This window comes from Hippocampus guttulatus, chromosome 6, assembly GCF_054856545.1.
Source record: "Hippocampus guttulatus isolate MCC_2025c chromosome 6, RoL_Hgut_1.0, whole genome shotgun sequence".
NCBI lineage: Eukaryota > Metazoa > Chordata > Actinopteri > Syngnathiformes > Syngnathidae > Hippocampus > Hippocampus guttulatus.
The window spans coordinates 15,794,216-15,817,477 of record NC_141266.1 but is presented as its reverse complement, the minus strand read 5'-3'; the positions used below and the strand labels follow the sequence as shown (position 1 = coordinate 15,817,477).

The 23,262-nt window shown below is 42.6% G+C and overlaps 1 protein-coding gene across 1 annotated transcript; it reads left to right on the top strand.

The window, feature by feature from the left end:
• The first annotated feature begins 209 nt into the window (after positions 1-209).
• Positions 210-21,626, top strand: mindy3 (MINDY lysine 48 deubiquitinase 3). Its single transcript, XM_086114079.1, has 16 exons — positions 210-348; positions 779-1,098; positions 1,392-1,471; positions 1,601-1,661; positions 1,732-1,938; positions 2,911-2,962; positions 3,675-3,789; positions 3,876-3,949; positions 4,076-4,155; positions 4,410-4,480; positions 5,395-5,475; positions 14,068-14,140; positions 16,016-16,088; positions 18,546-18,633; positions 19,370-19,441; positions 20,877-21,626. The coding sequence occupies exons 2-16, from the start codon at positions 1,005-1,007 to the stop codon at positions 21,024-21,026; spliced, it is 1,371 nt and encodes a 456-aa protein (XP_085970205.1). The 5' UTR covers positions 210-348; positions 779-1,004; the 3' UTR covers positions 21,027-21,626.
• The last annotated feature ends 1,636 nt before the right edge of the window (positions 21,627-23,262 follow it).

Genomic DNA, 23,262 nt, shown 5'->3' with positions numbered 1-23,262 from the left:
TCGTTTAAATACTAATTAGTGGCAAATGCAAAACTTCACAATTAATCATAAATTAAAATGTAACCAAATAAATTAGACTTCTAATGGCCGACTATAGTGGTGGGATGCATTATTGAGACTACAGCGAGGGAGGGATTCACATTAACGACAAGCGTTTGGACCAATTGCACAACGTGTTGAGAACGCACCCCTGACGCGATTGGGAGCTTTTGGATTTCAACCAATGAACAAGCACGTTACATTTACGCACAGGCTTTCCTGACTCCGTGTAAATACGAATGACAGAGGCGTTCATATTAATGACATTGCACAATCAATAGGGAGACCCGACTCGACTTTTCATTTCAGGTAAGTGAGCTTTTGCGTGATGAGACTATTGATGACCAGTATACAACGATATCCCCTTCTTACTTCCAATACATTGATTTTCTAAGCAATACTAATGTTAGCTGATACTCGTTGTAATGCTAATGCTAACTTGCGTTATCATTACCCATCAAACACATTTGGTCTTAAAAATGTATCATACGCGTAGTAAATGCACAAGCATGAAACAAGGTAGTCACGCAATCGTGTTTCCCCTGTCAGCTGTCGTCATTTTTTTTTTCGCTATTCACCCCTTGTAACGATTAGCTAGCTTTCCAGATGTTAATGGCTTGCATGTGTTGTAAGTACATTACTAGTTGTGTACACTCCTTGTGGTTTTGTTTATTACATTATGAAGTTACTGCCAAAATAGGCTCCGGCTGAACAAGTTTGTTTTTCATGCTACCTGCAGGCTGATGGAACCACATTAATGTGTTTCCTCGTACCAACCAGCGTCCTGCCAGCGCAGAGAGGAATACTGCCTTGTTCCACAGGTAGCTTGTGGCCAATGCCACAGGCTCTACCTGCCCAGGGAAGTGGACTATCATTCAGACGAAAGATCTTGCAAGTCGGCCCCGACAAATATCATTTGGCCTGCATAGTGAGTGGCTGTACGTCAGCCTGTAGAGAAATTGGTCATGTCAGACTTAAACAAAGAGCTGGTGGATTTAGTGTGGGGGAGACCAACAAGCGGGGCAGTTTCAGCCTCCATCTTCCGCAGATGGACACAAGGTAGGATGTTGATTGTAGATGAAGTGCATTTTGTGTTCATTTGTACCTCACCACCTTCTCAGAAACTGAAGTGTACACAACACAGTTTTTAAGTGAAATTGTTTTACATTATATTGTAGTACATAAACTAATTGTCGTATGTTTGTTAAATATATCATGTGATCGTATAAAAACAGCATTTCTTCTGTCGTCATTTTTTTACATGCACGTTGTGGGTATGTCCGACTCCAAAAACTATAATTACTTAGTAAGTAATACCACCGAACCACACATTTGTTTTATCTCAATCACAGGGTTTGTGTTCAGTGAGAATGAGCACACAGCACTGGAGCAGTTTGAAGGGGGGCCATGTGCTGTAATTGTACCTGTACAGGTATGATCATTTTTAAACCCTTTGACATAATATGTGCACTGCCTAAAATATGAAGTCGGGTGACTACGAGGTCATAGAAAACAGTGCTCATCAAGCAAATTGCAGTTGACATTTGTGTTCTCCTTGCAGGCTTTCCTCTTAAAGACTATTCTCTTTAATCGAGAGACGTCAAACTGGAGACACATGACGGGTACATCAAACCAAGATCTATTGCTATTCATGCTGCTTATTAAATTATGCATAAATATGTGCGCTTTTAGAGGAGGAGCAGAAAACTATCCTGTGCTCAGCGCTGAGTGATATCCTGGAGTCAGCCTGTTCCAGCACCTCCACAGGATTCTGCCTTGTGTCATGGGCCAAGGGACAGAGCCCACAAAGCCACGCACATACGAAAGCACAGACTCAGTCACAAGCACAGGACATGCCAGTGCCAGAGAGCAGCCAACCCCTCGAGGGACAGCAACCCAGTAAGTCTTAACGGTTGTTGTCTTACAATGCTACGATTTTGAATAGTGACGCTCAAACAGCGATGCTCACTGCGTCAAAAGAATCGTACTTTGAATGGCTGTCATTGAATATCATCTGTTGCTGTGTCATGCTTTAAAACCATAGTACAGTGCATATAAAAAGTTTGCACACTCTTTTGTTCAAATGCCCAGGTTATTGTTTTGACAAAAAAGAACTGAGACAAAGATAAATCTTAAACTTTTCCCACAATGACTTGTGGGTTTCAATTTATTTTTTTATTTAAATGTTTTGTCTTTGTCAAGAAGCGCAGTAAAAATAAGTGAAATAACTTAAGTGTGCACACATTACCTAATCACATCAAAAAAGTGATGTAAAGTGTGAGTCCACACACACCTGGCAGCTTTCAAAGTGCCTCTGATTAACCCCAAATAAATTCTGGCTGTTGTAGTGGACTTTTCCTCCAAATTCATAGGCCAGGTCTTCCAAAAGACGCATTTTTGTCCGCAGGACGTCGCTTCCGCCGCAACTTGGCCGCACGTATTGTCCAAATTCACATTAAGCCTGTCTAAATTTGCCACGCTTTATGGAGTCCACGGATGAGGGAGGAGCCTTTGAAGGCGTCGAAGGACCCAGCCTGCGAATCGTCTTTATCGAATTTGGAAACCACATGAGGTCGAGTTGCGCCGGAAGTGATGTCATGCGGCCTTCGGACACCGCCTCCTGTGAATTGAGACACAGCCATCGTTTTCTGGCAGAAGACTGAAGATTGTGTTGAACAGCCACATCGCACTTACAAGAGTGTGAGCACACTTGTGCAAAAACATTTTCCTAATTAATTTTATTTTCTCTCTTTAAAATATTTTTTTTCAGTTGAGCTTTACAGGGAATTTTATATATCATAAAAACTTGGCATTCGAGCAGAGTTGTGTAGACTTTTTGTATCCACTGCATGTCTGTTTTCTTGTACTTAGCTGCTTTGGCTGCTGAGGACCTTGGCTTTGAGCGATTTCACAGTGTTCTTCAGTAAGTGAGACTTTGTCTTCTCTACCAAATAATTCTTGCATCTTAAAAGAGACTTATTTTCTTTCCACAAATTGAAGCAGTTCTCATGTGTCTTCCTAAAAAATCTGTGATATTCTTTGGTCAGAATACCCCAGGGATAATGAATGAAAGCAGCAGTCACATCTTTTACTGTACTTATATGAATCAGCTGCTTTTGCCTTACCATGATGACCAGGCGCTGAGTTATTTTACTTTTTGAGAAAAGTAATTCGGGGGACCCCAGCAAAAAATTACTTTGCGTCATTTCACGCATAAGCAATATGCACCATATGCACTTTTTTAATACATCCTCACTTGACACAGATGCACTTACTCGTTTAGTAATAGGGGGTTTCTTGGAGGAATTAGTACACCCATTTATATTGTAAAAGTAAATAAAAATGTGTTTCACATTGAATTAACCGCTTGACTCACATTTTTCCCTTTATCATTCTCACACACCCACACGCAAATGCAAACTAACCTCGATGATTGCAAAGCTGTTTGCCACAGCAGTATTAACCCTAAATCACAGGGCATGCTGCCTGCGCAGTCCACCATCAACAACAGACACTGCCTGCCAATGAAGAAGTTTTTTTTTAATATGTATAATCTGTTTTAAAATAGTTTCATGGAATGAAACACAACATATTCTTGGCATTTAATGGTTTTCAATCATGTTTCCCTCCTGCAGGAAACGGGTTGTAATGTCTGTGTCAGATCTCCAGGCCGAAGTGCTTTCTCTCTTCCACACCTGGAGGGGGTGCTGTGGCGTTTTGCTTTTCCTCTACTCCGTCATCCTCACCAAGGTATGTTTATGAAACCAAAAGAGGCAAGAATGTGGACACTTGATGGATAATATAAAGAATGTAAGTCAAACTAAATGTCTCTACAGGGCATTGAGAACATTAGAAATGAGATCCAGGACACGATGGAACCCCTTGTAGACCCAGTGCACGGCCATGGAAGGTATCGGAACACATTTTTCACACTTGGGGAAAAAGAAAAAAAAAAGATACGCGATTGCGTGGTCATATCTCTTTATATTTTTATCATAACCGTTCTTTATTCATATCGTCTTTGTCCATTTTGCAGTCAGAGTCTGGTGAACCTCCTTGTAACGGGCCATGCGGTCTCCAATGTCTGGGATGGAGATCGAGAGTGTTCTGGAATGAGTAAGCAAATATTTGATGCAGTTTTAGAAAACATTACAACAAATATACGATGCAATCATTATTAATTTTCCAAGACGCACAATCATGCAACACAATTCAAACACAACAAAATAGTATTACTCCAACATCCCCGTATTTTCTTTGGTAATCTTATCCACCAGAGGGCAATAGTATCAAGCCCATGTTGACGCTCTGCAATTCAGTTTTTTTTTTGTAATCACTCTTTTTCTCTCCTTCTGCTTCTTCATGTTCAGAGCTACATGGTATTCATAAGCAAGCGTCAGTCGGCTTCCTCACGCTCATGGAGTCACTACGCTACTGTAAGGTACAGTTGCTGTAAACACACTGCCAAAACAAAATACACACTTCTGAATTGAGTGAGCCTAAAACACTGTGTTGACATCACTATGAATACAAATAAACACAACTACTGTACATTGTTACATGTACAGTGCAGTTTGCTGTAACTGTTTAAAAAACACTTGGAAGGCTCCCGTGTGGAAATACGTTTGTAAACATCTGCGGAAAACCGCTACATAAAACAGATTACGTAACATTGTTCAAGATATTTTGTTAGATGTGACAGCTAACTAACTTAGGCTATTTGCTATTGCCAACATAATCACCAAAAAGGAAATGATAATAAGATGATAACACGGTGATCCCAGACTGAATCGAAATAAGTTTTCAAGACGCTATAGTGTTAAGTTATTCACATGCTCTTTAAAAATAATTTTAAAAAAGAAGAAGAAAATAAAAAACTTTGGTGAGTCACTGTTGTTGCAGAGTTACACTCACCTGACCTCTGTGCAGGCAGGATGGGTTCAGTTCCCACTCAGTGATGGCGTTTGAGTGCAAAAAGTATGAATGACTGTATGTCTCTATACAGTATTTGCCCTGTGACTACAAGTACTGTAGATGTAGTCTGCCTTTCTCCCAGAGTCACCTGGATTAGGCTCCGGCTCCCCGTGGCTCCAGACAGGATGAAGCGGTATGGAAAATGGATGGACGTAAAAAGGCTATATTAATGAAATAGGGCCAGCACCAATCCCACCCATAACTTTTGTTTGAAACTGACATTTTGAACATCGGGTCAGAAAAATAATCAATTCCTGTGCTGTCTCAGATTTAGTATCAATGCACCGGTAAATATTATCGCACCTCCAACTCAAAATACGTGGAATAAGAATTCAAATCAATATTCATTCTAAGCACATACTCTCTTCTGGTTTATTTCAGGTGGGGGCTTTCCTGAAATCGCCCAAGTTCCCTATTTGGATTATTGGCAGTGAAACTCACCTTTCTGTGTTTTTCACAAAGGTAAGTTCAATACACTGGTCCATAATTGTCTAAACACGTGTGACGCAGTGTTTAATAAAAGCCAGATTCCTCGACAGGTTAGTAAAACCAAAATGTGGAACCCACTTTGGAGATTTAATAAAGGGAGGTCAGATATCAGTGAGAGGGAGGAAAAAATGTGTGTAAGAGACATAGTCATATATGGCCAGTGCTGTTTTTTGGCTTTCCACCTCCGTTTTTTTCCCCTTCTGAAAAGGAGCGTGGGCCTACCAGCTGTAACAATTGTCTTTGTATGTAGAAACACATTCTCAACACGGCGCAAACATGTAACCGTGGCAAACATGTGAATGTCTCATCCTCATGCCTGGCACCCATAAAAGCGTGATTGATTGTTTTAAGAATTACTTGTGGCCGTACTGACCACAAAAGCATTCTCCTCTGAAGTGATTTTAATTTCAGACATGCAGGGATAAATCTGCAGTGTTTAGCGAAGCTCATACAAGACTTCGAGAGGCACTGTTTGTCAATGGCAGTCAAATAAACTCTTGTCTTCCAAAATGACGGACAGGCGGTGTATCTTTGCTTAGCTGTGAGAGGACGGATTGGAACAACAGAAAGGAAGGAATTTCATTTTAGTGATTCAAAACTTGGAAAGACACTCAGTTGAGTTTGTTTGAATGAGATGGACCAGCGCTCGTATTTGTTTGGAGTGAGGTTTGCAGTCCATTTGTGTGAAGGGGATCATGGTCAGTGGATGAGAAGAATTATTAATAACAGCGGGTGAAGACTTCAGAAAGGCCACACAAATACCTCTGAAGTAGCAACATTTGATTTTTGCAGGTTAATGAGCCACTTCATTTCATTCTTAAGACCGGCAAATCATTGTTTGTGTATCCAGTGATGATGTTTCTGGAAAATAATCCGAATGGCTTGCTGTATCCCTTTTCCATGCACACATACAGTACGCTTGTGATGACTGTCACACGACATCATCACACACATTCTCCTGACAAGCGACAAGACAAATACTCCGGTTTCTATGTTCCTACAAGTTTTGATTGGTCCCACATGTGAGAAGGAACTGAGGAAGTCGAAGCAAAAATGTAAATCATACACACTCTATTCAATGGCCTGATTACAATTAATGTATCGGTTATGACTCCCAACTCCCATTGCACGCGTGCTGATTGACCGTGAGCCGTCACAAATGAAAGCGGATGTGCAGCCCACATGTCCGCCAGCTCCACCTGAAGTTCGAACACTTTAGCCTTTGCCCCCCTCGTGGGTAGTGCGGCAGAGGGCTTCATGATTGATCCATCGGTACCGTAATGGTTCATCGAGATGACTTTTGCGCAGCTTGCAGTAGATCAGTTCCCGCTCAGTGTGCTCTTCACATTACCCTGTGATTGAAGGGCAGTGATCAGACCAAGATGTTGCGAGCCCGAGCTCAGTTGAGAGAGGCTCCAGCGCTTGCTGTCATCCTAAACACGACAAGCGGTATAGGAGCTGGATGGCTGAATAGATAGATCGATGTTCCTTGAATTCCTTAACGGGTTAGTTGTGAAATGATCCTTCCCCATAACTGACATGCAAATGCACACAGTGCTACCTCGCCTGGTATGGAATGCCCTCATCCATACTGAGGTCCCCCGTGTTGTTTTGACTTCAATGACAGGACCAGGTGTCCTCAGATTTCATCTTGTGCAAATTTACTGTTCGTGTGTGTCTGTGTGTGTGCGTGTGCATGTGCATGAGGGTGCATAAGAACAATCCAGCATTCACACCTCTCATTCCCTGGACACGTAACATAAGATATTGTTGTGTTTTGTGTATTTATTTACCTGGCTGGATGACTTGGACCAAATTCTCTTTGCTCTTGTGGGGAGGAAAAAATAACCAGACATACAAAACGATTCCAGGCGATCGTCTTCATAACAACGCCACTCCCGTAATCCGCTGCTGATCAAAAGCTCAGATACATGCCGTCCAAGTCACTCGAATCATGTGTGGGTTCACTGATGACCAGCCGTCGTTATGCATGCTTCCCGATTGCCTCAGCTCTCCGCTGGTGTTAGTGACATATTCACAAACATATACAGTCACACTCTTCACTGAGTGCAGGGAACCTAATCCTGATTAGCGTTTGTGTGTGCATGTGTGTGTAGATCAAGTGGATGGCTTCCCGTGAGCGAAAGTGATTCCAATAATTCCCATCTGGATCTATTTGTACCAGAGCTGAATATATGCACATGCATGTTTTCTGACGTCCTGTCGATGTTCTGCCACCATGAACGTGCTCAACCTCCGTGAGCCTAAAACCGCTCTGCTTGACAGTAAATCTGCTTTCGGGCTTCATTTGAAGTGTACTGCGATTTCCCAGCCATTGTGATACAAAATCCGTACTACCTGCTAATGTAGCTTTTAGTCCCAATATCGAGACATCCTAACAAAAGCAGAACATCCGATCTCTGCTTCTGATGTGTCAGTCGCTCCTTCTGTCTGCCATTGGGGACCGGTGTGTATTCCCCAGAGTTGTCACTGGTGTGTGACTATGGCTTTTTAGACCATCAGCTTAATAGCATTCATGTTTTTTTTTTTAATCGAATCCACCACCACAAAGGCCATTCCACCATCTGTGTACCCATACCTACTGTTCGTGTGTGCGCGTGTGCTTGCGAGAAATGTTTGCTAGCTCGTAACCGGATCTGTTTTTGAGATGCCAGGAAAAAAGAAAGAAGCTGAAGAGGATGGATGAGACAACCTTTTACATTTGATATATCGTGTTTCTCTCTCAAAGGATTCACGTTGCCCTTAGTTTGATCACCTTCTCGCGAAAAATTACAAGTCGCTGTAGATGTCACTTGTCCGAGTTGAATACTTCCACAAACCTCTTCAATATATCGGTCCCGAATGGGAACTGAAGAGGAAGGAAGAGATTGGGTCAGGAGGATGTTCTTCAAGGAACAGCGTAGTGGTCACTCAGGGACAGCATGTGTGTTCGTGATATTTCTCATCGACTTTTACCCTCTTCGATGAGTGATGAGTATCGCCGTCTTTCTTCCCGAGGGAGTTACTGGTGTACATGGCTATGTACAGTAGTCGTGTCCTGGGTCGTGATTTAGTAGCAGAGAGAGGAGCCTCACCAGCACTCTGCGTCCTGAGATTACGCTTGTGACTATCCATGCACACTACAAATTTTCTTCAAGGATTGCCGCAAGACAGAGAAAAACATATGTGCAGAGTGCAAACAGAGTTGATGTCAAGTTCTTTCCCCTGTGTTGGCAGGAACCGCAAAAGGTTATTAAAGCCATGTCATCAGAAACAGACCATGTGCATGTGAACTGACCGGGTAGAGCGCTCTGTGTTTCACCGCATTAAATAACAATGCCTCATGAAGGGGCTGAATAGTTTGTGTTTTTTTCTCACCATTGCACGAACAAAAAAATTAAATATATTAAGTAAAATTGCATTCAAATCTAATGATGTAAATGTTCAATAATACAATAAATCTAACCAGACACGAATTGGCTGGATTTACAGGAGTTGATTTGACATTCATTTGGGATCTCGCTTTGGCGGAAAACTCATACGCGGAGGGTAACCTTTTCAGTGGACCAACCCTGCGGTTATACATGTGATTTTTTTTTTGTTTTCTTTTTCTTTGGAGGGAGAGAATATGCCTATGAAGTTGCACAAAACGGCCATCGTGCCTGACCGCACCAAACCTCAGCCTGCCTCATGAGAGCTCAGTTATGTAAAAATCAAAGGAATATCTCTGCATGTCTTTTTTTTTTTCAGTTTTTGTGGCATTTTATGACACCAATACCGAAACAATATTTTGAAATGAAATGGATCAGTTCCCTTGAAAGCCTTTTGCACAATATCAGAAGGAAACTGAAGGACATTATATAATTTATTTGTATATTTCAAAATAAATAAATAAATAACATCCCTTAACCTGCGTCAAATAGTAGGCGGGCCAGCATCCATGAATATATTGTTTGACTTCGAGGTCACACTAGTGCCTCATACAATAATATCACGGCGTTAAAAAGTGAAGAAACAATAGTCTCCTCTCAATATCATGTTTCAAGGAGATGCGAGGTGAGCGCATTGTAGAAGCACAAAGTAGCCAAGCGGTGTACATCAGCAGTCATTAATAATCTTTGACAGGTTCGACCAAAGGCCATTGTAGGAGGCTGAAAGGCTGTGTGTGTGCTGCATTAGTCGTCCTTTCCCTGGTGTATTGTTCGGTTACGGGATCCATCAACATGCTGCAGAACCATTCTGTGATGTCACCTCTATTTTCGCCCGTACATGTACCCAAAAATCAACTCCAGTGAGATACGATGTCCTGAATCAAGTTAGTTGAGATGCATTCAGAACCCATCAATGGAACAAACCTATTCAGTCTATCTTGTTGTGTTTTTTTGGGGGGGCATGGCAGTTCGACGAGATCTTAGCTTTGTTGTCCTGAAACGGATCCCTTCAGACTTTCTGCTCCCTGGGCACTCAATGCCTCTCAGCACATACAAAAGCTCTTTGGGCGGACCGGAGGGAAATTACTCGCGTAGTTTCCTGCATGTAAAGATAAGGGTCAAACGGGGAGAAAGGAAGCATGAGGGGACAAAGAGGAAGTAGTCCCAAATGTTCAAGTACCTTTGTGGTGCAGGTAGACTGGACTCAAGTGCACTTCTCATTCAAAAGACAAACCCCAGGTAGAGAGAGAGAGAAAATAAAATGGACGGTCTGTCGCTTTGACTTTTTGGTGCCTGTGTACACTCACATGTAATCGAATGCGGAGTCGAAAACATTTCTTTTTTTGGGGCGAGGGTGTTTGACGTCAGCGTTGGTTTCATAGGACATGCTTGATTTTTAGCTTGTGTTTTCTTAACTTTGTTCCTGTGTTGAGAAGCTTATTGTTGCTCGGCAAAGTGGGTCAAGCATTTCAGCCGAAACATGGGACCCTGGGGAATGGAATGTGTTCCTCAAGGCCACACACGAGCACACGTGGCCCTGTTGAGATGATGTCTTCTTTTCAGTGTCATTTGTCGAATCTCTGCATTCGCAACTGGAATATAGTTCTTCCCTTTTCTAGTAAATAAACCTCTGTGAAAAGAGAATTTCCAGTGTCTCAGTCACAAACGCACTCACGGTAACGTAATGTAATGGCATCAAGAAGCGAGACAGAAACACACACACTCCCCGTGGAGTATGTTTGCTTCATGTTTCCCAACTCAGCAGCATCTTCCTCGGGCCTCTAATAAAACACAGATCAAAGGCAACCGAACAGACCTGTCATCACATACATACACACACATCATTTTGCCCGCCATTATTTTACCTCGCGAGAACGTTATGAGAACTCGTGAACTTTGTAATGTCACCTACTGAACAGCCGTGATCGTACTTTTTTTTTTTTTTCCCCCCTGATGATGACCACGTGTTCGGTGTTTCTTTTTAGTGGTAGGCAATGTCCCGGAAGACACGACACTGTAGATGAACTTAGTTTTATGCTCATTGCACCTCTTGGGTCTTGCAAAGACACAAATTGTCTTTACTGATGAGGTTTACAGTTTATCAACCTAGTGCGTGTGACAAGAGCTACATTCCAGTGTTCAACCGGTGACTTTTCGAACAATAAAAATGACTTTTCTTACGATGATCGGTCACCTTTTATATTCCTTGTGGGACAGACACTTTTAGGTAATGACAAATCTACCAGCAGATTTATGAAGCCGATAATGTTAACAAATCAGGGCAGGCTATAGTATGTGTGACAGATCACCGTGTCGACTGGTCTGTTTTCTTTATAAGTGAAGCCAAAGCAGCTGGGAGTCATCTCTGCTCAGTCTTCCTCCCGAGTGAACACTGAGCACTGCAATAAGTGGACAGGGAAACCTCAGCAGCTTGCCTGGATCAAGTTTTAATAAAGGCCAAGTATAAATGAGATGACCAGGCCTCATTTGCCCTGCAACAACGTTGTGTGTTCGTGTAGTGTTTGTCATTAGAAATACACGACTTGGCTAGTATGGAGGCGCCAAGTAAATGTCTGCATTTCTCACTGAGACAACATGTGACTGTTCTTTTAATTAACATTCTTTAACTACACTTATCTGAATGATTATTCAAGCTACTTGATATTTTGGCTTTCTTGCCCTGTTGCCTTGTTTCTCATATGTCAGCATTGGATAGTATTGTGGACATAAAAAAGTGAATACAGCTTTGTTAAAATACATTTTTTAGAAGGCAAGGCAGCTATATTTATGTAGCGCGTTTCATCCGCAAGGTAACTCAATGAGTTTCAGACATTTCAAGGCAAAATACACATTTTAAAGACAAACGAATTGAAGACATTTTAAAAACGAAATAATTTAAAACCTGTATCCAAACTGATGGGAGAAAGTTTTCAACGGTACCAAATGTAGATTTCTCGTCAGGGTTCATTCAAGGTTGCAAATGTTCGCCAGATGTTGGCTAACAAATTTAATGGTTTGAGCCTTTTTTTTTTATTGCATGAACATGTTAAAAATTTACTCGTGCCTCCCCCAACCCACACACACAAAGTGTCAGTGACCATGAAAACTGTTGGTGAATGTCTTCTTGCAACTTTGAAACCGTGAATGAAAAATCTATATCCGCTACCCTCGCAAACACTCGCCAATGTTCGCCTTTCAGTGGGATACAAGCTTAAGACAATTAAAAGCAAAGTAGAGAAGAAGAAAAGAAATTGTTGACTAAAATGAATACATTGCCATCATTTAAACACATTAACAGAAGACTTTAAAAGCATTTAAATGTACGTTGAAATAAAAGTCGCTTTGTAAAACTACTTAAAAGCATTTCAAAGTAAATTGAAATAAAATAGGTTTCTAAAATTACAAAAAGACCATTCTGTGAAATTGATTTTTAAAATTTTAAAGGTATCAGGGCGGCGAGAAGCAAAGTTGTTTATTTATTTATTTATTTATTTTACCCGGATTTAAAAGCATGTACACTCAGGGCTGACTTCTGTTAGCAGCATATTCCGTTTATGTACAGCATAACAGCTAAATGCCGCTTCACCATGTTTGCTTTGAACTCTGGGCTCCACTAATTAACCCAAGTCTGCAGACCTCACAGCACTACTGGATTTACTCAATCAGCATTGCTTTAATGTATTCAGGACACAAACCGTTCAGTGATATATCCATTTTCCGAACCGTTTGATCCTCACTAGGGTCGCGGGGGGTGCTGGAGCCTATCCCAGCCATCTCCGGGCAGTAGGCGGGGGACACCCTGAATCAGTTGCCAGCCAATCGCAGGGCACACAGAGACGAACAACCATCCACGCCCACACTCACACCTAGGGACAATTTAGAGCGTCCAATCAGCCTGACATGCATGTTTTTGGAATGTGGGAGGAAACCGGAGCACCCGGAGAAAACCCACGCAGGCCCGGGGAGAACATGCAAACTCCACACAGGGAGGCCGGAGCTGGAATCGAACCCGGTACCTCTGCACTGTGAAGCCGACGTGCTAACCACTGGACTACCGGGCCGCTCAGTGATATATATATATATATATATATATATATATATATATATATATATATATATTTTAGTAGCAGAATTGTATCTATTCTAAAGCATAAGTGAATCAAAACTTTTCAGTAAAATAATGTGAATTAATGTGTAATTTAAATTAGGTATATTTAAAATATTAGGGGTTCATGCTTTACGAACGGAATTGTGTTTTTGGCTGTCAACGTGGTGCGCCTTTGCCCATGCTTTGAAAACCTCATTGTCTTGTGAATTTTATTGAGAGAGTTATTTTTTTGGTTCAGTGTCATGTTGGAAACTAAACATTCTTAAGGCTTTCGGCCAAAACTGACCGGTATTTAAAACTATTCATTCATTCCTCTGAAGTGATTTATTGTGTTCTCATTTTTTCCGTCAGAAGAAAAACAACCAACAATCGTGTGTTCTTTCTCGACATCTGATATCCATGTTTGGAAACATCAGAAAGCAGGAGTTTAAGACAGGATTCGAGTGCTCTACATTTAATATCCCTAAAAGAAACCTATCAAAATGAATGACTTTCCAAAAATGACAGTTCGCTATTTGCTTCCTGCTAATCTTATCGGGGTGAAATTCACCAACAAACAAAGTGCAGAGTTTCTCATGAATCATGTTTATGTGTAGGACTTGATCACCTGATTGTATGTTTGCAGTAAAAACAAGTCGGCAGACTTTATCAGAAAATCACTTAATAGCCTGGCAGACTCCAGTGATTACACTGGAGTCTGAAACATAGCCTTGCACAGCCGTAGACACACACACGTGCTCATGCTGCATGACCAGTGCGCTGCTCACACACACATGTACACACAAACACACACACACACACATACCCACAGCTGTTTCTACAGGTTGCTGGTTCACCAGACACTCAACATCCATTTTATTTGTCTGCTTGCTTGGCTTAAATCTGAGCCAGCTACACGTCAAACATTCTTCTTGTTATGTAGTCTTTCACTTCATTGTTGTTGTTTTTTATATTGTTGTTTTGTTCTGTTTTTTCCCCTCACTTCTCAATATTTAATACAACAGTATTTTTGTCTTCTTGCTATAGGAGCTGACCCTGGTCGGTCCAGAGTGTCCCTCAGAGCAGGCAAGGAGGGTCTTCCAGTCATTTGATCCTGAAGGTAATCAATTCTTGCGACGTATTTATTACATGGCATCGCTCTCGGTGTGAGGAGACACGGTATAATTGACGCGAGTCAAGTATAACCGCCTCCCCTTTGCTTCTTCTGGCTTCGGCTTTTCCAACATTTTTCCTCAACCAACAACCAGAACGACTTTTCTCTCTCATCTCCACTGTTGTTGTTTACAGTATGTCGGTGAGCTCAGCTCCTCTTACAGCTGAGTCAACCATCTCGCTCTTTTCCTCCTTGTTGCCTCCAGGTTACTGGGGGAAAGGACAAATAGTGTGATGCAATAGTAATAATACACAGAATGGGTTTGGGAAGAGTGTTTCCTGTGTAAGACAGTAGTGCGCAACCACCGGTCTGCAGGCCTTTGGTAAAAAGTTGGGGTGATGTAAGACGCGTCTGGAACCCAAAAATATACAGTATGCGTGTGTTCATTAGCAGATTTGAAGTTTTGCTTTCTGCTTTAGAGATGAGGGAAACAGGGTGAGATACAATACCAATGAATGTCCACAAACCTCAGATTAATTATATTAAATATATTAACTATATGCACAACACTGCAAAATTCCCGGGCAGCCACATCTTTGTTCTAATAATCAATATAGTAAATTGGAGGACAGTCATAATTGACAGGATTGCACACACAAAAAAAGTATGCTTGAACTTTGTATCACGGTTGTATCAAGTCACATTTTCAGCTGCCAATTCTGTGTTGACACTATATTCCTGCCAGTCACGGCAGCCCAGTTTGCCTGAAACGTAGTGCAGCATTTTGCCCTTTTTATTGTCTCTCTCTCTTTTGAAATCTTGCCAAGAGTTCTCATGGTCTCACAGAAAATCCACGTCGGGCCGTGGGGGCAAGGGGCAGCTGAGTCCTGAAGGCTCAAAGGCGTGGTCTACTGCAGATGCCAGGACGTTTCCTTCAGCCCTGTCATGTTCTTATGGGGTCCCTCACATTTGCTATGATCTAAACAATGTCTGACATGTTTTTCACATTCTGTCAAGCCTTTCTACGATGAAAGCGTGCCCGACCATGATGTCATTTCCATCCCGTTTTCTCCTCGGTCATACTTTACTTGCCATGGCATAAGTATAGATTTGACAATATGCATCTTACAATACATTCAGTCAATGATGTCTCCCCCCCCCCCCCCCCATCTACTTGAACACAGAGACTGTACAATTTTATGGTTACAGATACCGATCGCATCTTCTCACTAACCTCCACCTAGGATCTGTGTCAGATTTAGATGGTCATCAATTGCACACATGCAAGAGGATATACTCTACGTAATCGCATACATTATATATGCAGCGCCGCACATCCTTGGCCATGCTTCAGCACACTTGAGTGCTGCGTTAATGTGCTGTAAATCTGCCCAAGTCAGCGCGGCTCCCACGTGTTGTGAGGGGGGGGGACATTACTCCTCCAATAGATATGAGGACACAGCCACCAACTGTCTGTGTCGGTTGCTTGACTAATACTCTTTGCGCCGACCCTTCTGGGTTGTTTGAGAGAAACATTCCGAGCAAACGGGGCATGCATCTAAACAAGAGCCCACGTTGGCTCACATGTTCGTGTTTGAGTGAGTCACATTCCAAATTCAGACCGGCGCGCCTTCAAAAGCACATGTTAGCGTTTAAAGCGTCTCCTCACAGGTAAAGTGATCATCATGTCGATGGAATGTAGGTCAGAGAGAAAGGGCAAGGTGTATATATGCGTGCTTGTTTTGACTCGCATCACAAGTTAATTCTCATCTGGTGCGTATGTGTGCGGTATGGGTGAAGGTCTCCCCTTTTTTTTTTTAAGCTACAATTGTGTTCTGGTCCAACTTGTTCATCCATCTCTCTTTGCGTGTCTCCCTCCAGATAACGGCTTCATCCCAGATTCTCTACTACAGGAAGTGATGAAAGCCCTTGACCTTGTCTCAGAGCCAGAGTAGTAAGTGCTTGCATGTCTTGAGGCTGCTCGTTGCGGCAGCTTGTCTGTGTGGCACCTGTAGCTCTTCTAAAGTTGCCACTCCAAAGTCACGGCCAGGCCGGGGTCACCGGCCCAGCTCACGTTTCACTACCAGGCTTCTATAAAGTACCGTTAGAGTGGACTCACTGTGAAAGCGCACGACTTAAAAAAAATAAAAATTGTCCGAATCCGAGGCTAAGGGGGAGAACATTAACGACAGGAAGAAAGCCTGTTAGAGAGAGGAAACTCTTAAAAGCATCGCTTCAAACAGGAGTACGTTTTCCATCGAGGAGTGTTAAGCCCTGCACTGGGAGGACGGGTATAGTCGAGTGCTTGGACTACTGATGTGCTCTGCAGAGCCCCAGATGGCCAACACATCACAACATAACAGAGCACACCACGGGGGGTACTCGTTTCTCTCTGCTTGCCACACACAACACAAGTGTAGCAGCCCCAAATCCACCATATTGAATAATATTCAGCAAGATGGTGGCGCCGGTCTAGAAACAAACCACTTGGTACTTTTATTGCCAGAAGAACGAGGACATGCAGTTGTTTTCATACGCCTCACAGTGTCTGTATTGTTTTATTATTTCCTGCGATGGTCACTTCCTGGCCACTTGTAGTCTGTGTTCATGTCTTTCTGTTTAATGTTGATCGTGTCTATTCAGTCTCCAAAGCGTGTGTGTTCCTGTTTTGGGGCTTGGCTTCATTTTGGTCAGTTTGTACAGCGTGTTCCTGAAAGTGAAAATCAACCTTTTAATGCGCTAGCTCATTTTGACTTGGTTTAAGATACCAAATATGGTTTCTTGCCTTACTAAGGGCTCTATTAAACTGAGGGTGAATTCAAATCATCATTATGGATTCCACCTTTTTTGCAGTTGCAAAGTGGAATTTATTCTTGAGTCACTGTGGTAAATATGATTCTCCGGCTGTTATTTGGGCATTTCTTGTGCGAAATGCTAAAGCTAGGCGCATACTGCATATTAAGCCTGTTTCAAGCCCTCACGTTTGTCGAATCAGTTTTTGTACAACGGAAACTTGAAGTGTCCAAAATTAGGCGATGCACAACAGTGATATCAATACCGTCAACACTCGTCTATCACAGAAGAAGAATCAATATGTGAAATCTAAAAGCAAGCAAGCACACAAGTCAAAGGAATTGAATTTTGCATTTGTCTGTAGACCCGCTGTTTTAGTTCCAGTTGAATTTCTTGGCTCAATTAGACGTACAAGTACTTTGCTGCTTTACGTTCTCGATTCTAACTTTCGGCGTGGCACCAGACTGCGTGCCGGAGTCGAAGCTTGAGGCAGAACAGGTTGAAGACGCAACCATCTATCAACTCGAATCGGTATTTCTGGAGGTCTTTTATCGTATTTGATTTGCAACGTACTTTGCAGGAAATTGTTTTTTGACACACTTGGCACTGAGCAGAAGACTGGTCTTTATTTTTTTTCCACTTATGATTTGTGCCGATTTGCAACTTATGAGCTTGCTCCTGTCTCGCATTTTCCGCCAGTTCCTCTTTATTGGGTATTGTTGCGTGCAGCAAGCACACATTTCTGATGAGTCCTTCTCCGCTCGTGTGCGCCGACTTCTGCACGGCAAATTAGGCATCGAAATTTAGCACTGAAATGTTAGTCTCGGTTCCACTCAATTCTCAACCCTAATTATATGTTGCCATAGCAACAATGGGTCTTTTCTTTAAAATGAGCCCAAGATGGTTTTATAACATAACTTTATGCAAGTTTTGAATGGTCGCACTTTGTCTGTGATGTCTTTTTTTACAAGCTGCTGTTCGGCTGAATGTTCTGTTTTCTCCTCTCTATTACTGACAGAAATCCGCTCATATCATCAAAACCGCACTGGTCCTTTCAAACCAGCCATGCAAAATGTTCTGTTGAAATGAGCGTGACTTCCTCAGACTGCCGCCAGATGAAGGCACCCAGTGTCTGCATCGAAAACCGATTGACGCATGACTCGAAGTCCTAGACCGCTTCCAGAGAAAACATCAGCTGATTGCGTTCGCGCACCATACTCAAGGCTGGATAAGACACAAAGAAAAACTGCAGCATGCTCCACAGAGAGAATTCCATGCGTCATCGTATCACATCCAGTTCGCTTTGAAAACGAACGCGTCATGTATACACACACGCGCTTCACACTTGCATGTCATTGCCGTCTACTCTCTCTTTCTGCTGCCTTAAAAGGGCAATCGAACAAAAGTCTTTTTTTTTTCATTTGCACGGTAATAATAATAATAAGCCTGATCTAACACACAGGAATGTCGGGAAAGTGGTATATTTAGTTGCACCACAGTCTTTGTAAAAACACGTAGGCGCTCACCAAAACATGGCTTCACTCCGAGCTGACGTGATGTTTCCCAGTATTCTTAACAAACGAGTTTTACCCCCCACCCCCTCCTTTTTACCCTCCAGTGTCAATCTGGTGAAGAATAAGCTGGACCCAGAGAACTTGGGCATTATTCTTCTGGGCCCGTTCCTCTTGGAATTCTTTCCTGATCAGGTATGTGTACAAAGGTAGACGCACAAATTCCTTCCATCCTCATTTGTTTATGCTTAGCGCAGTTTTAAAAAAACAAAAAAAAACGATCAATTTGAGGTCACCTTCACATCAGCATCGTTATCCGTGGCCAAGTGCTGTTCTAGCTAATCAAAGGCTTTTGCGCCAAAACATTCTTGCGGTGTCTCGTGTGAACTCTATGCGTGTTCACAATCACATGACGCAGCTTGCTGAAGAGTTTAGAGAGAGTGGTTAAGCCTTCTTTTTTTTTTATGAGGCAGAGATAGAGGGAACTGTGTTAAAGTGATCAGGGCTTTAGGGACCCACCAGAGGAGCAACGCAGAGCTGCAAAGAAATTATGCCGCCATTAGCCAAGTGGACACATACGCATGCAGACACACGTGGGATTGGGTCACGGGTTTGGATTTCATACGGAGACATACAAACATGAGAAACTGGACGCGCGCTCAGACAACACACCCTATTAGCATCCAGCACCTTTAAGCCAAAGTCAGCACAAGTGTCACGGTCTTCGTGGTTTTGGCTGTTGGGTGGTAATCGGAGTTGTACTTCGCTTTAACGCATTCAAAACACACTTGAATGTAACAGGCAGGACTGCCAGGATTCGTAGTCAAAAAATGTTCCACTTCTGGGTCTTAACCTCCAGTTCTACCATTACGTTTTGGCCAGAGAGTCTCGCCAGCATGTTCTTCACTCTGTTTCCTGACTTGTGTTCCAGGATTCAGGAATCCCGGAGTCGTTTCCCGTCTACCACTACAATGGACTCAGACAGTCCAACCACAACGAGAGGGTAAGACGGTGATGTCGCCTTCTTATATGTCCGTCTCTATCTACGTTGCATCTCTTTATTCCCTGTCAATCATTCATGCACACAGAGACACACACAAACACCGTTGGTGGTATCCTGCCCCTTCCAGGATAAACAGTAGCCATTGTGATCTTACTAGCTTGTTCAGTCAGCCAAAAAAAAACTCCACGGCTTTGCCTCCCGTTCCTCAAAGTCATTAGGACAGAGAGGTGAGTGTCAACAGCACGGCTGTGACAAATGCTCACCGTCAGACAAGTTGAGGATGACAGATGGCTGTCAGCATGTGTAGCGCTTGTCTGTGGCTACAGACTAGCCTGGTAGGCAATAATATCACTTTCTGCAGCTGTCAGCTCAGATGGGCCTTTGTTTTTTTTTTTGTTTTTTTTTTTGTTTTTTACTCTCCCATACACCGACCTGAAGTTGTAGGACGTGTACCACAAGTAGACAGAAACATCTGCATATATGCAGGCCAAGGCGCCTCTAAGATTGCAGTGGTGATTACATTTCCATAGATTCAAACGGTTATGACAACTCCGGAAAGTATTTTATTTAAAAGTATTATTGCCACCCGTGCAGCTGGTACATATGTGTGTGTCTGCACATGTGGGTGTGTCTACTCTAAAATAGCATCAACACTCCGCATTTCAACCCAAACCACTTTAGGAGAAGTGCCTAGATTGAGATTGATGGCGCCGCTGTCCGTCGCTGGGGTCAGGAAAAAAATGTAATCATGCGATATTGTTTCCCACTGGGACTAGAGTTGTTTTTTTTATGTGTGCTGCACCAAGGTCACAGTTTTATTTGGAACATATCATTTGTTTGCCTTGTGCAAGCGAGGTACATGTATCGATTTATAAAATGTGAGAGACAATACACCATGAGGAAAAACTCGGCATGTGTGTGCTTACTCTGCTTGTGTGGTGGACTTGAGATTACTAAAACAGCACATCACTCACATACCCATATCGCCACCGACAATCAACGATGCCGGTATTAGTATAGTTGCCAACACTTTATGTCTATAGTCTCATTCTTAAAAAGGCCCTAATACTATGACACTGATACCACTTTACCAATTTGACAGATACCTTTGAGGTAGCGAAACGAGGAAAATTCCAGGCATGTATTGACGAAACAGCGTTGACAACACTGCAAATGCATCTTATAGTCTGCCAAAAAAAAAGAAAAGCGGACACCTTGTAAGTTATGGCAGAGGGCCGTCCGGCAAATACAGAGTTTCTCTAGCTCCAATCATCGCTTAACTCTCTGGTAGAGTCAGATGCGCTTATGTCATAGTTAAAATTCAATTTAGACTTGTTTAGTTACCATAAAAGCCCATTAAAAAACGTACTCGCTGTATCAGTCCACGTATTAGATTGCGTGAGTAAATCTGGACTGACATATCGGTGTGCTTCAGGTAGAGTACGTGGAAGGGACCGCTTTGGTGCTCGGGTTTGAAGACCCCATGGTACGGACCGATGACACTCCAGTGAAGCGCTGCCTCCAGACCAAGTGGCCCTACATCGAGCTGCTGTGGACCACCGAGCGCTCGCCGTCACTCAACTAGTCTGGTTTGTACGTACAACGGACCACTACTGCCTCCATCTCTCTCACACACACACACACACACACACACACACACACACACACACACGCGGCTCTGCTTAAGGGAGTTTATAGAGACCGGGACCACAACCACATACACGCAAACATTATGAATGAGAACTTTACAAATGCACCCAAAAGACTCCTGCAACTGTGTATGCCTGAGCTAAAAAATTTTCAGTCAAGATTCAACTCACCTTTAAATGATGCTATTGTCTGTTCAGCATGGCTTGCCATTTGTCACACAGGATGTTTATCATGTTGAAGTGTAGTGTGTCACACAAAGTCACACGCCGGAGCGCATATTCTAAGAGTTGTTCCGACAACTCAACGACTGTTTGAAGGAACGACCAAAGCCTTCCCACGTGAGAACACGCAGAAGTTCACTCTCACTGCTAAACGTTTACAATGTTAGGACCAACGGAGGCACTCAAGCAACTGTGGAGGCTTCTTCAATGACTTCAAGAACATGTACGACAATGTACCTCATGCACCACATTGAAACATTGTATTTATTAACACGCTCACAGTTCAGATTGTGGAATAAACACTTTATTTGGCATCTTCCGCTTGTTGTTTAAATGTGTAGTCATCCTCGACCCAACATCAGGAAACATCAAGTTTCCAGGCCCATCTGCATCCCTTCACCGCTAACTCACGGCACATGTTTGCACTCTGCAGAGGCTCACAAGTCATTTTTCACTACATCTGCAGGATGGTGAGTTAAATGTTTGATAAAAATGGCGGAAGATGATGTGTTCTCACTTCGTACACTTAAATGAATATTTGTCTTGTACAAACCCACTTAGGTACTCAGGTTCACGTAGATGTCTCTGTGATGGAGTGAAGTTGTGAGCCGGTGTCATTTTGAATTCATGCTCGGAATGATGCGTTCATGAGCAGCTCGGAAATATGGGTACTGACTTGTTCAAAAGAAATGTAATTGTTTGCTCTTAAAATGTGTGTACGACTATGTGAGGTAAGTTACGTGGGGGGAGGGGGGGTAAAGTCAGAGTTGCAAGTGCCCGATTTGCTCGCCCCTTTACGGCGCTTCTGACTCGTTGCGCAACCCAATCTGCTCTCCCCTCACACACTAAGTCAAACACCGATAACGTTAATGCCTCATTGTTGCTAGATCAGATCAGACAGAATTATGCCTCCCCTGACCTTTCGAGAACTTTCTCATGCATCTTTTTCATGCTGGATTTACATGAGGACATGGAGCAGACCATTCACATCCATACTTCTTGCATAAAAGCTACTTGAAGACAAGGTGAACTGTGCAATTAAATGATGAGGGCAGGGGTCAGGAAGTGAGAGATGGCAGGTGTTGGAAGCGTCTCCGTTTGACGGCTCAAGGTTTTGTTTTATTTGGGGGGGTTCTTGACAGACACTAATGCTGTTTCATTTGTCTTTGCACTGCACTGTCAGACTGCCACTGGAACTCATTTTGTTTTTAATGTGCCTGTAAAGCTCAGTTAAGTAAAACAAACTGTCCAAAGTGGGTTTTCTCAGTCCATTATCATCATCTTTCTCTAAATGTTTTTAATACAAGAGGCTTGGCAGTTCGTGTTACAGCCAAATCCTCCAATATGATGCAAACCTACTGGGCACAGTGTTGGGTAAACTTGCACATATCTTACAGTTGAAATTTCTTGCAACACAATAACGAAATAATGCTGATCTCGTCTCAATTTAATCGGCAATTGGTAAATTATTCAGTGTGAGATCCGTTTTATTGAACACACATCTGCTGCAGTTACAAGAGGCCATTACTTATTGTCTTGTATGAATGAAAATAAGTGGCTATGCAGTTTAATTGTATTTTCTGCCACTAGTGGCAGAGCATTGAACCGCTCTGCCTGTCACGATATGTTAGTGGCATAAATAGATGAACGAAGATGCATTCTTTTCCGTAAATAATTACAAATTGTCTGACCAAATAAATGATACTGGATAATCATTTCCTTCTGCACACTTGATGATCTCTCACCGCACCAGTGGTTGGGTAGTACCGCATTAGTTTGTGTAAGTGTACCTAATGCCTTGCAAAACTACTCTCAATGTATTTATTTGTATTATTAATATTATTATTATGCAAGGGATGGTTCAAAATGCAAGGAAGTGTTGTGCAAAAGCAATGGGGACGTTGGATTGCATGCACATCCAAGTTTTTCGAATTTGCCCCTCATGTATAC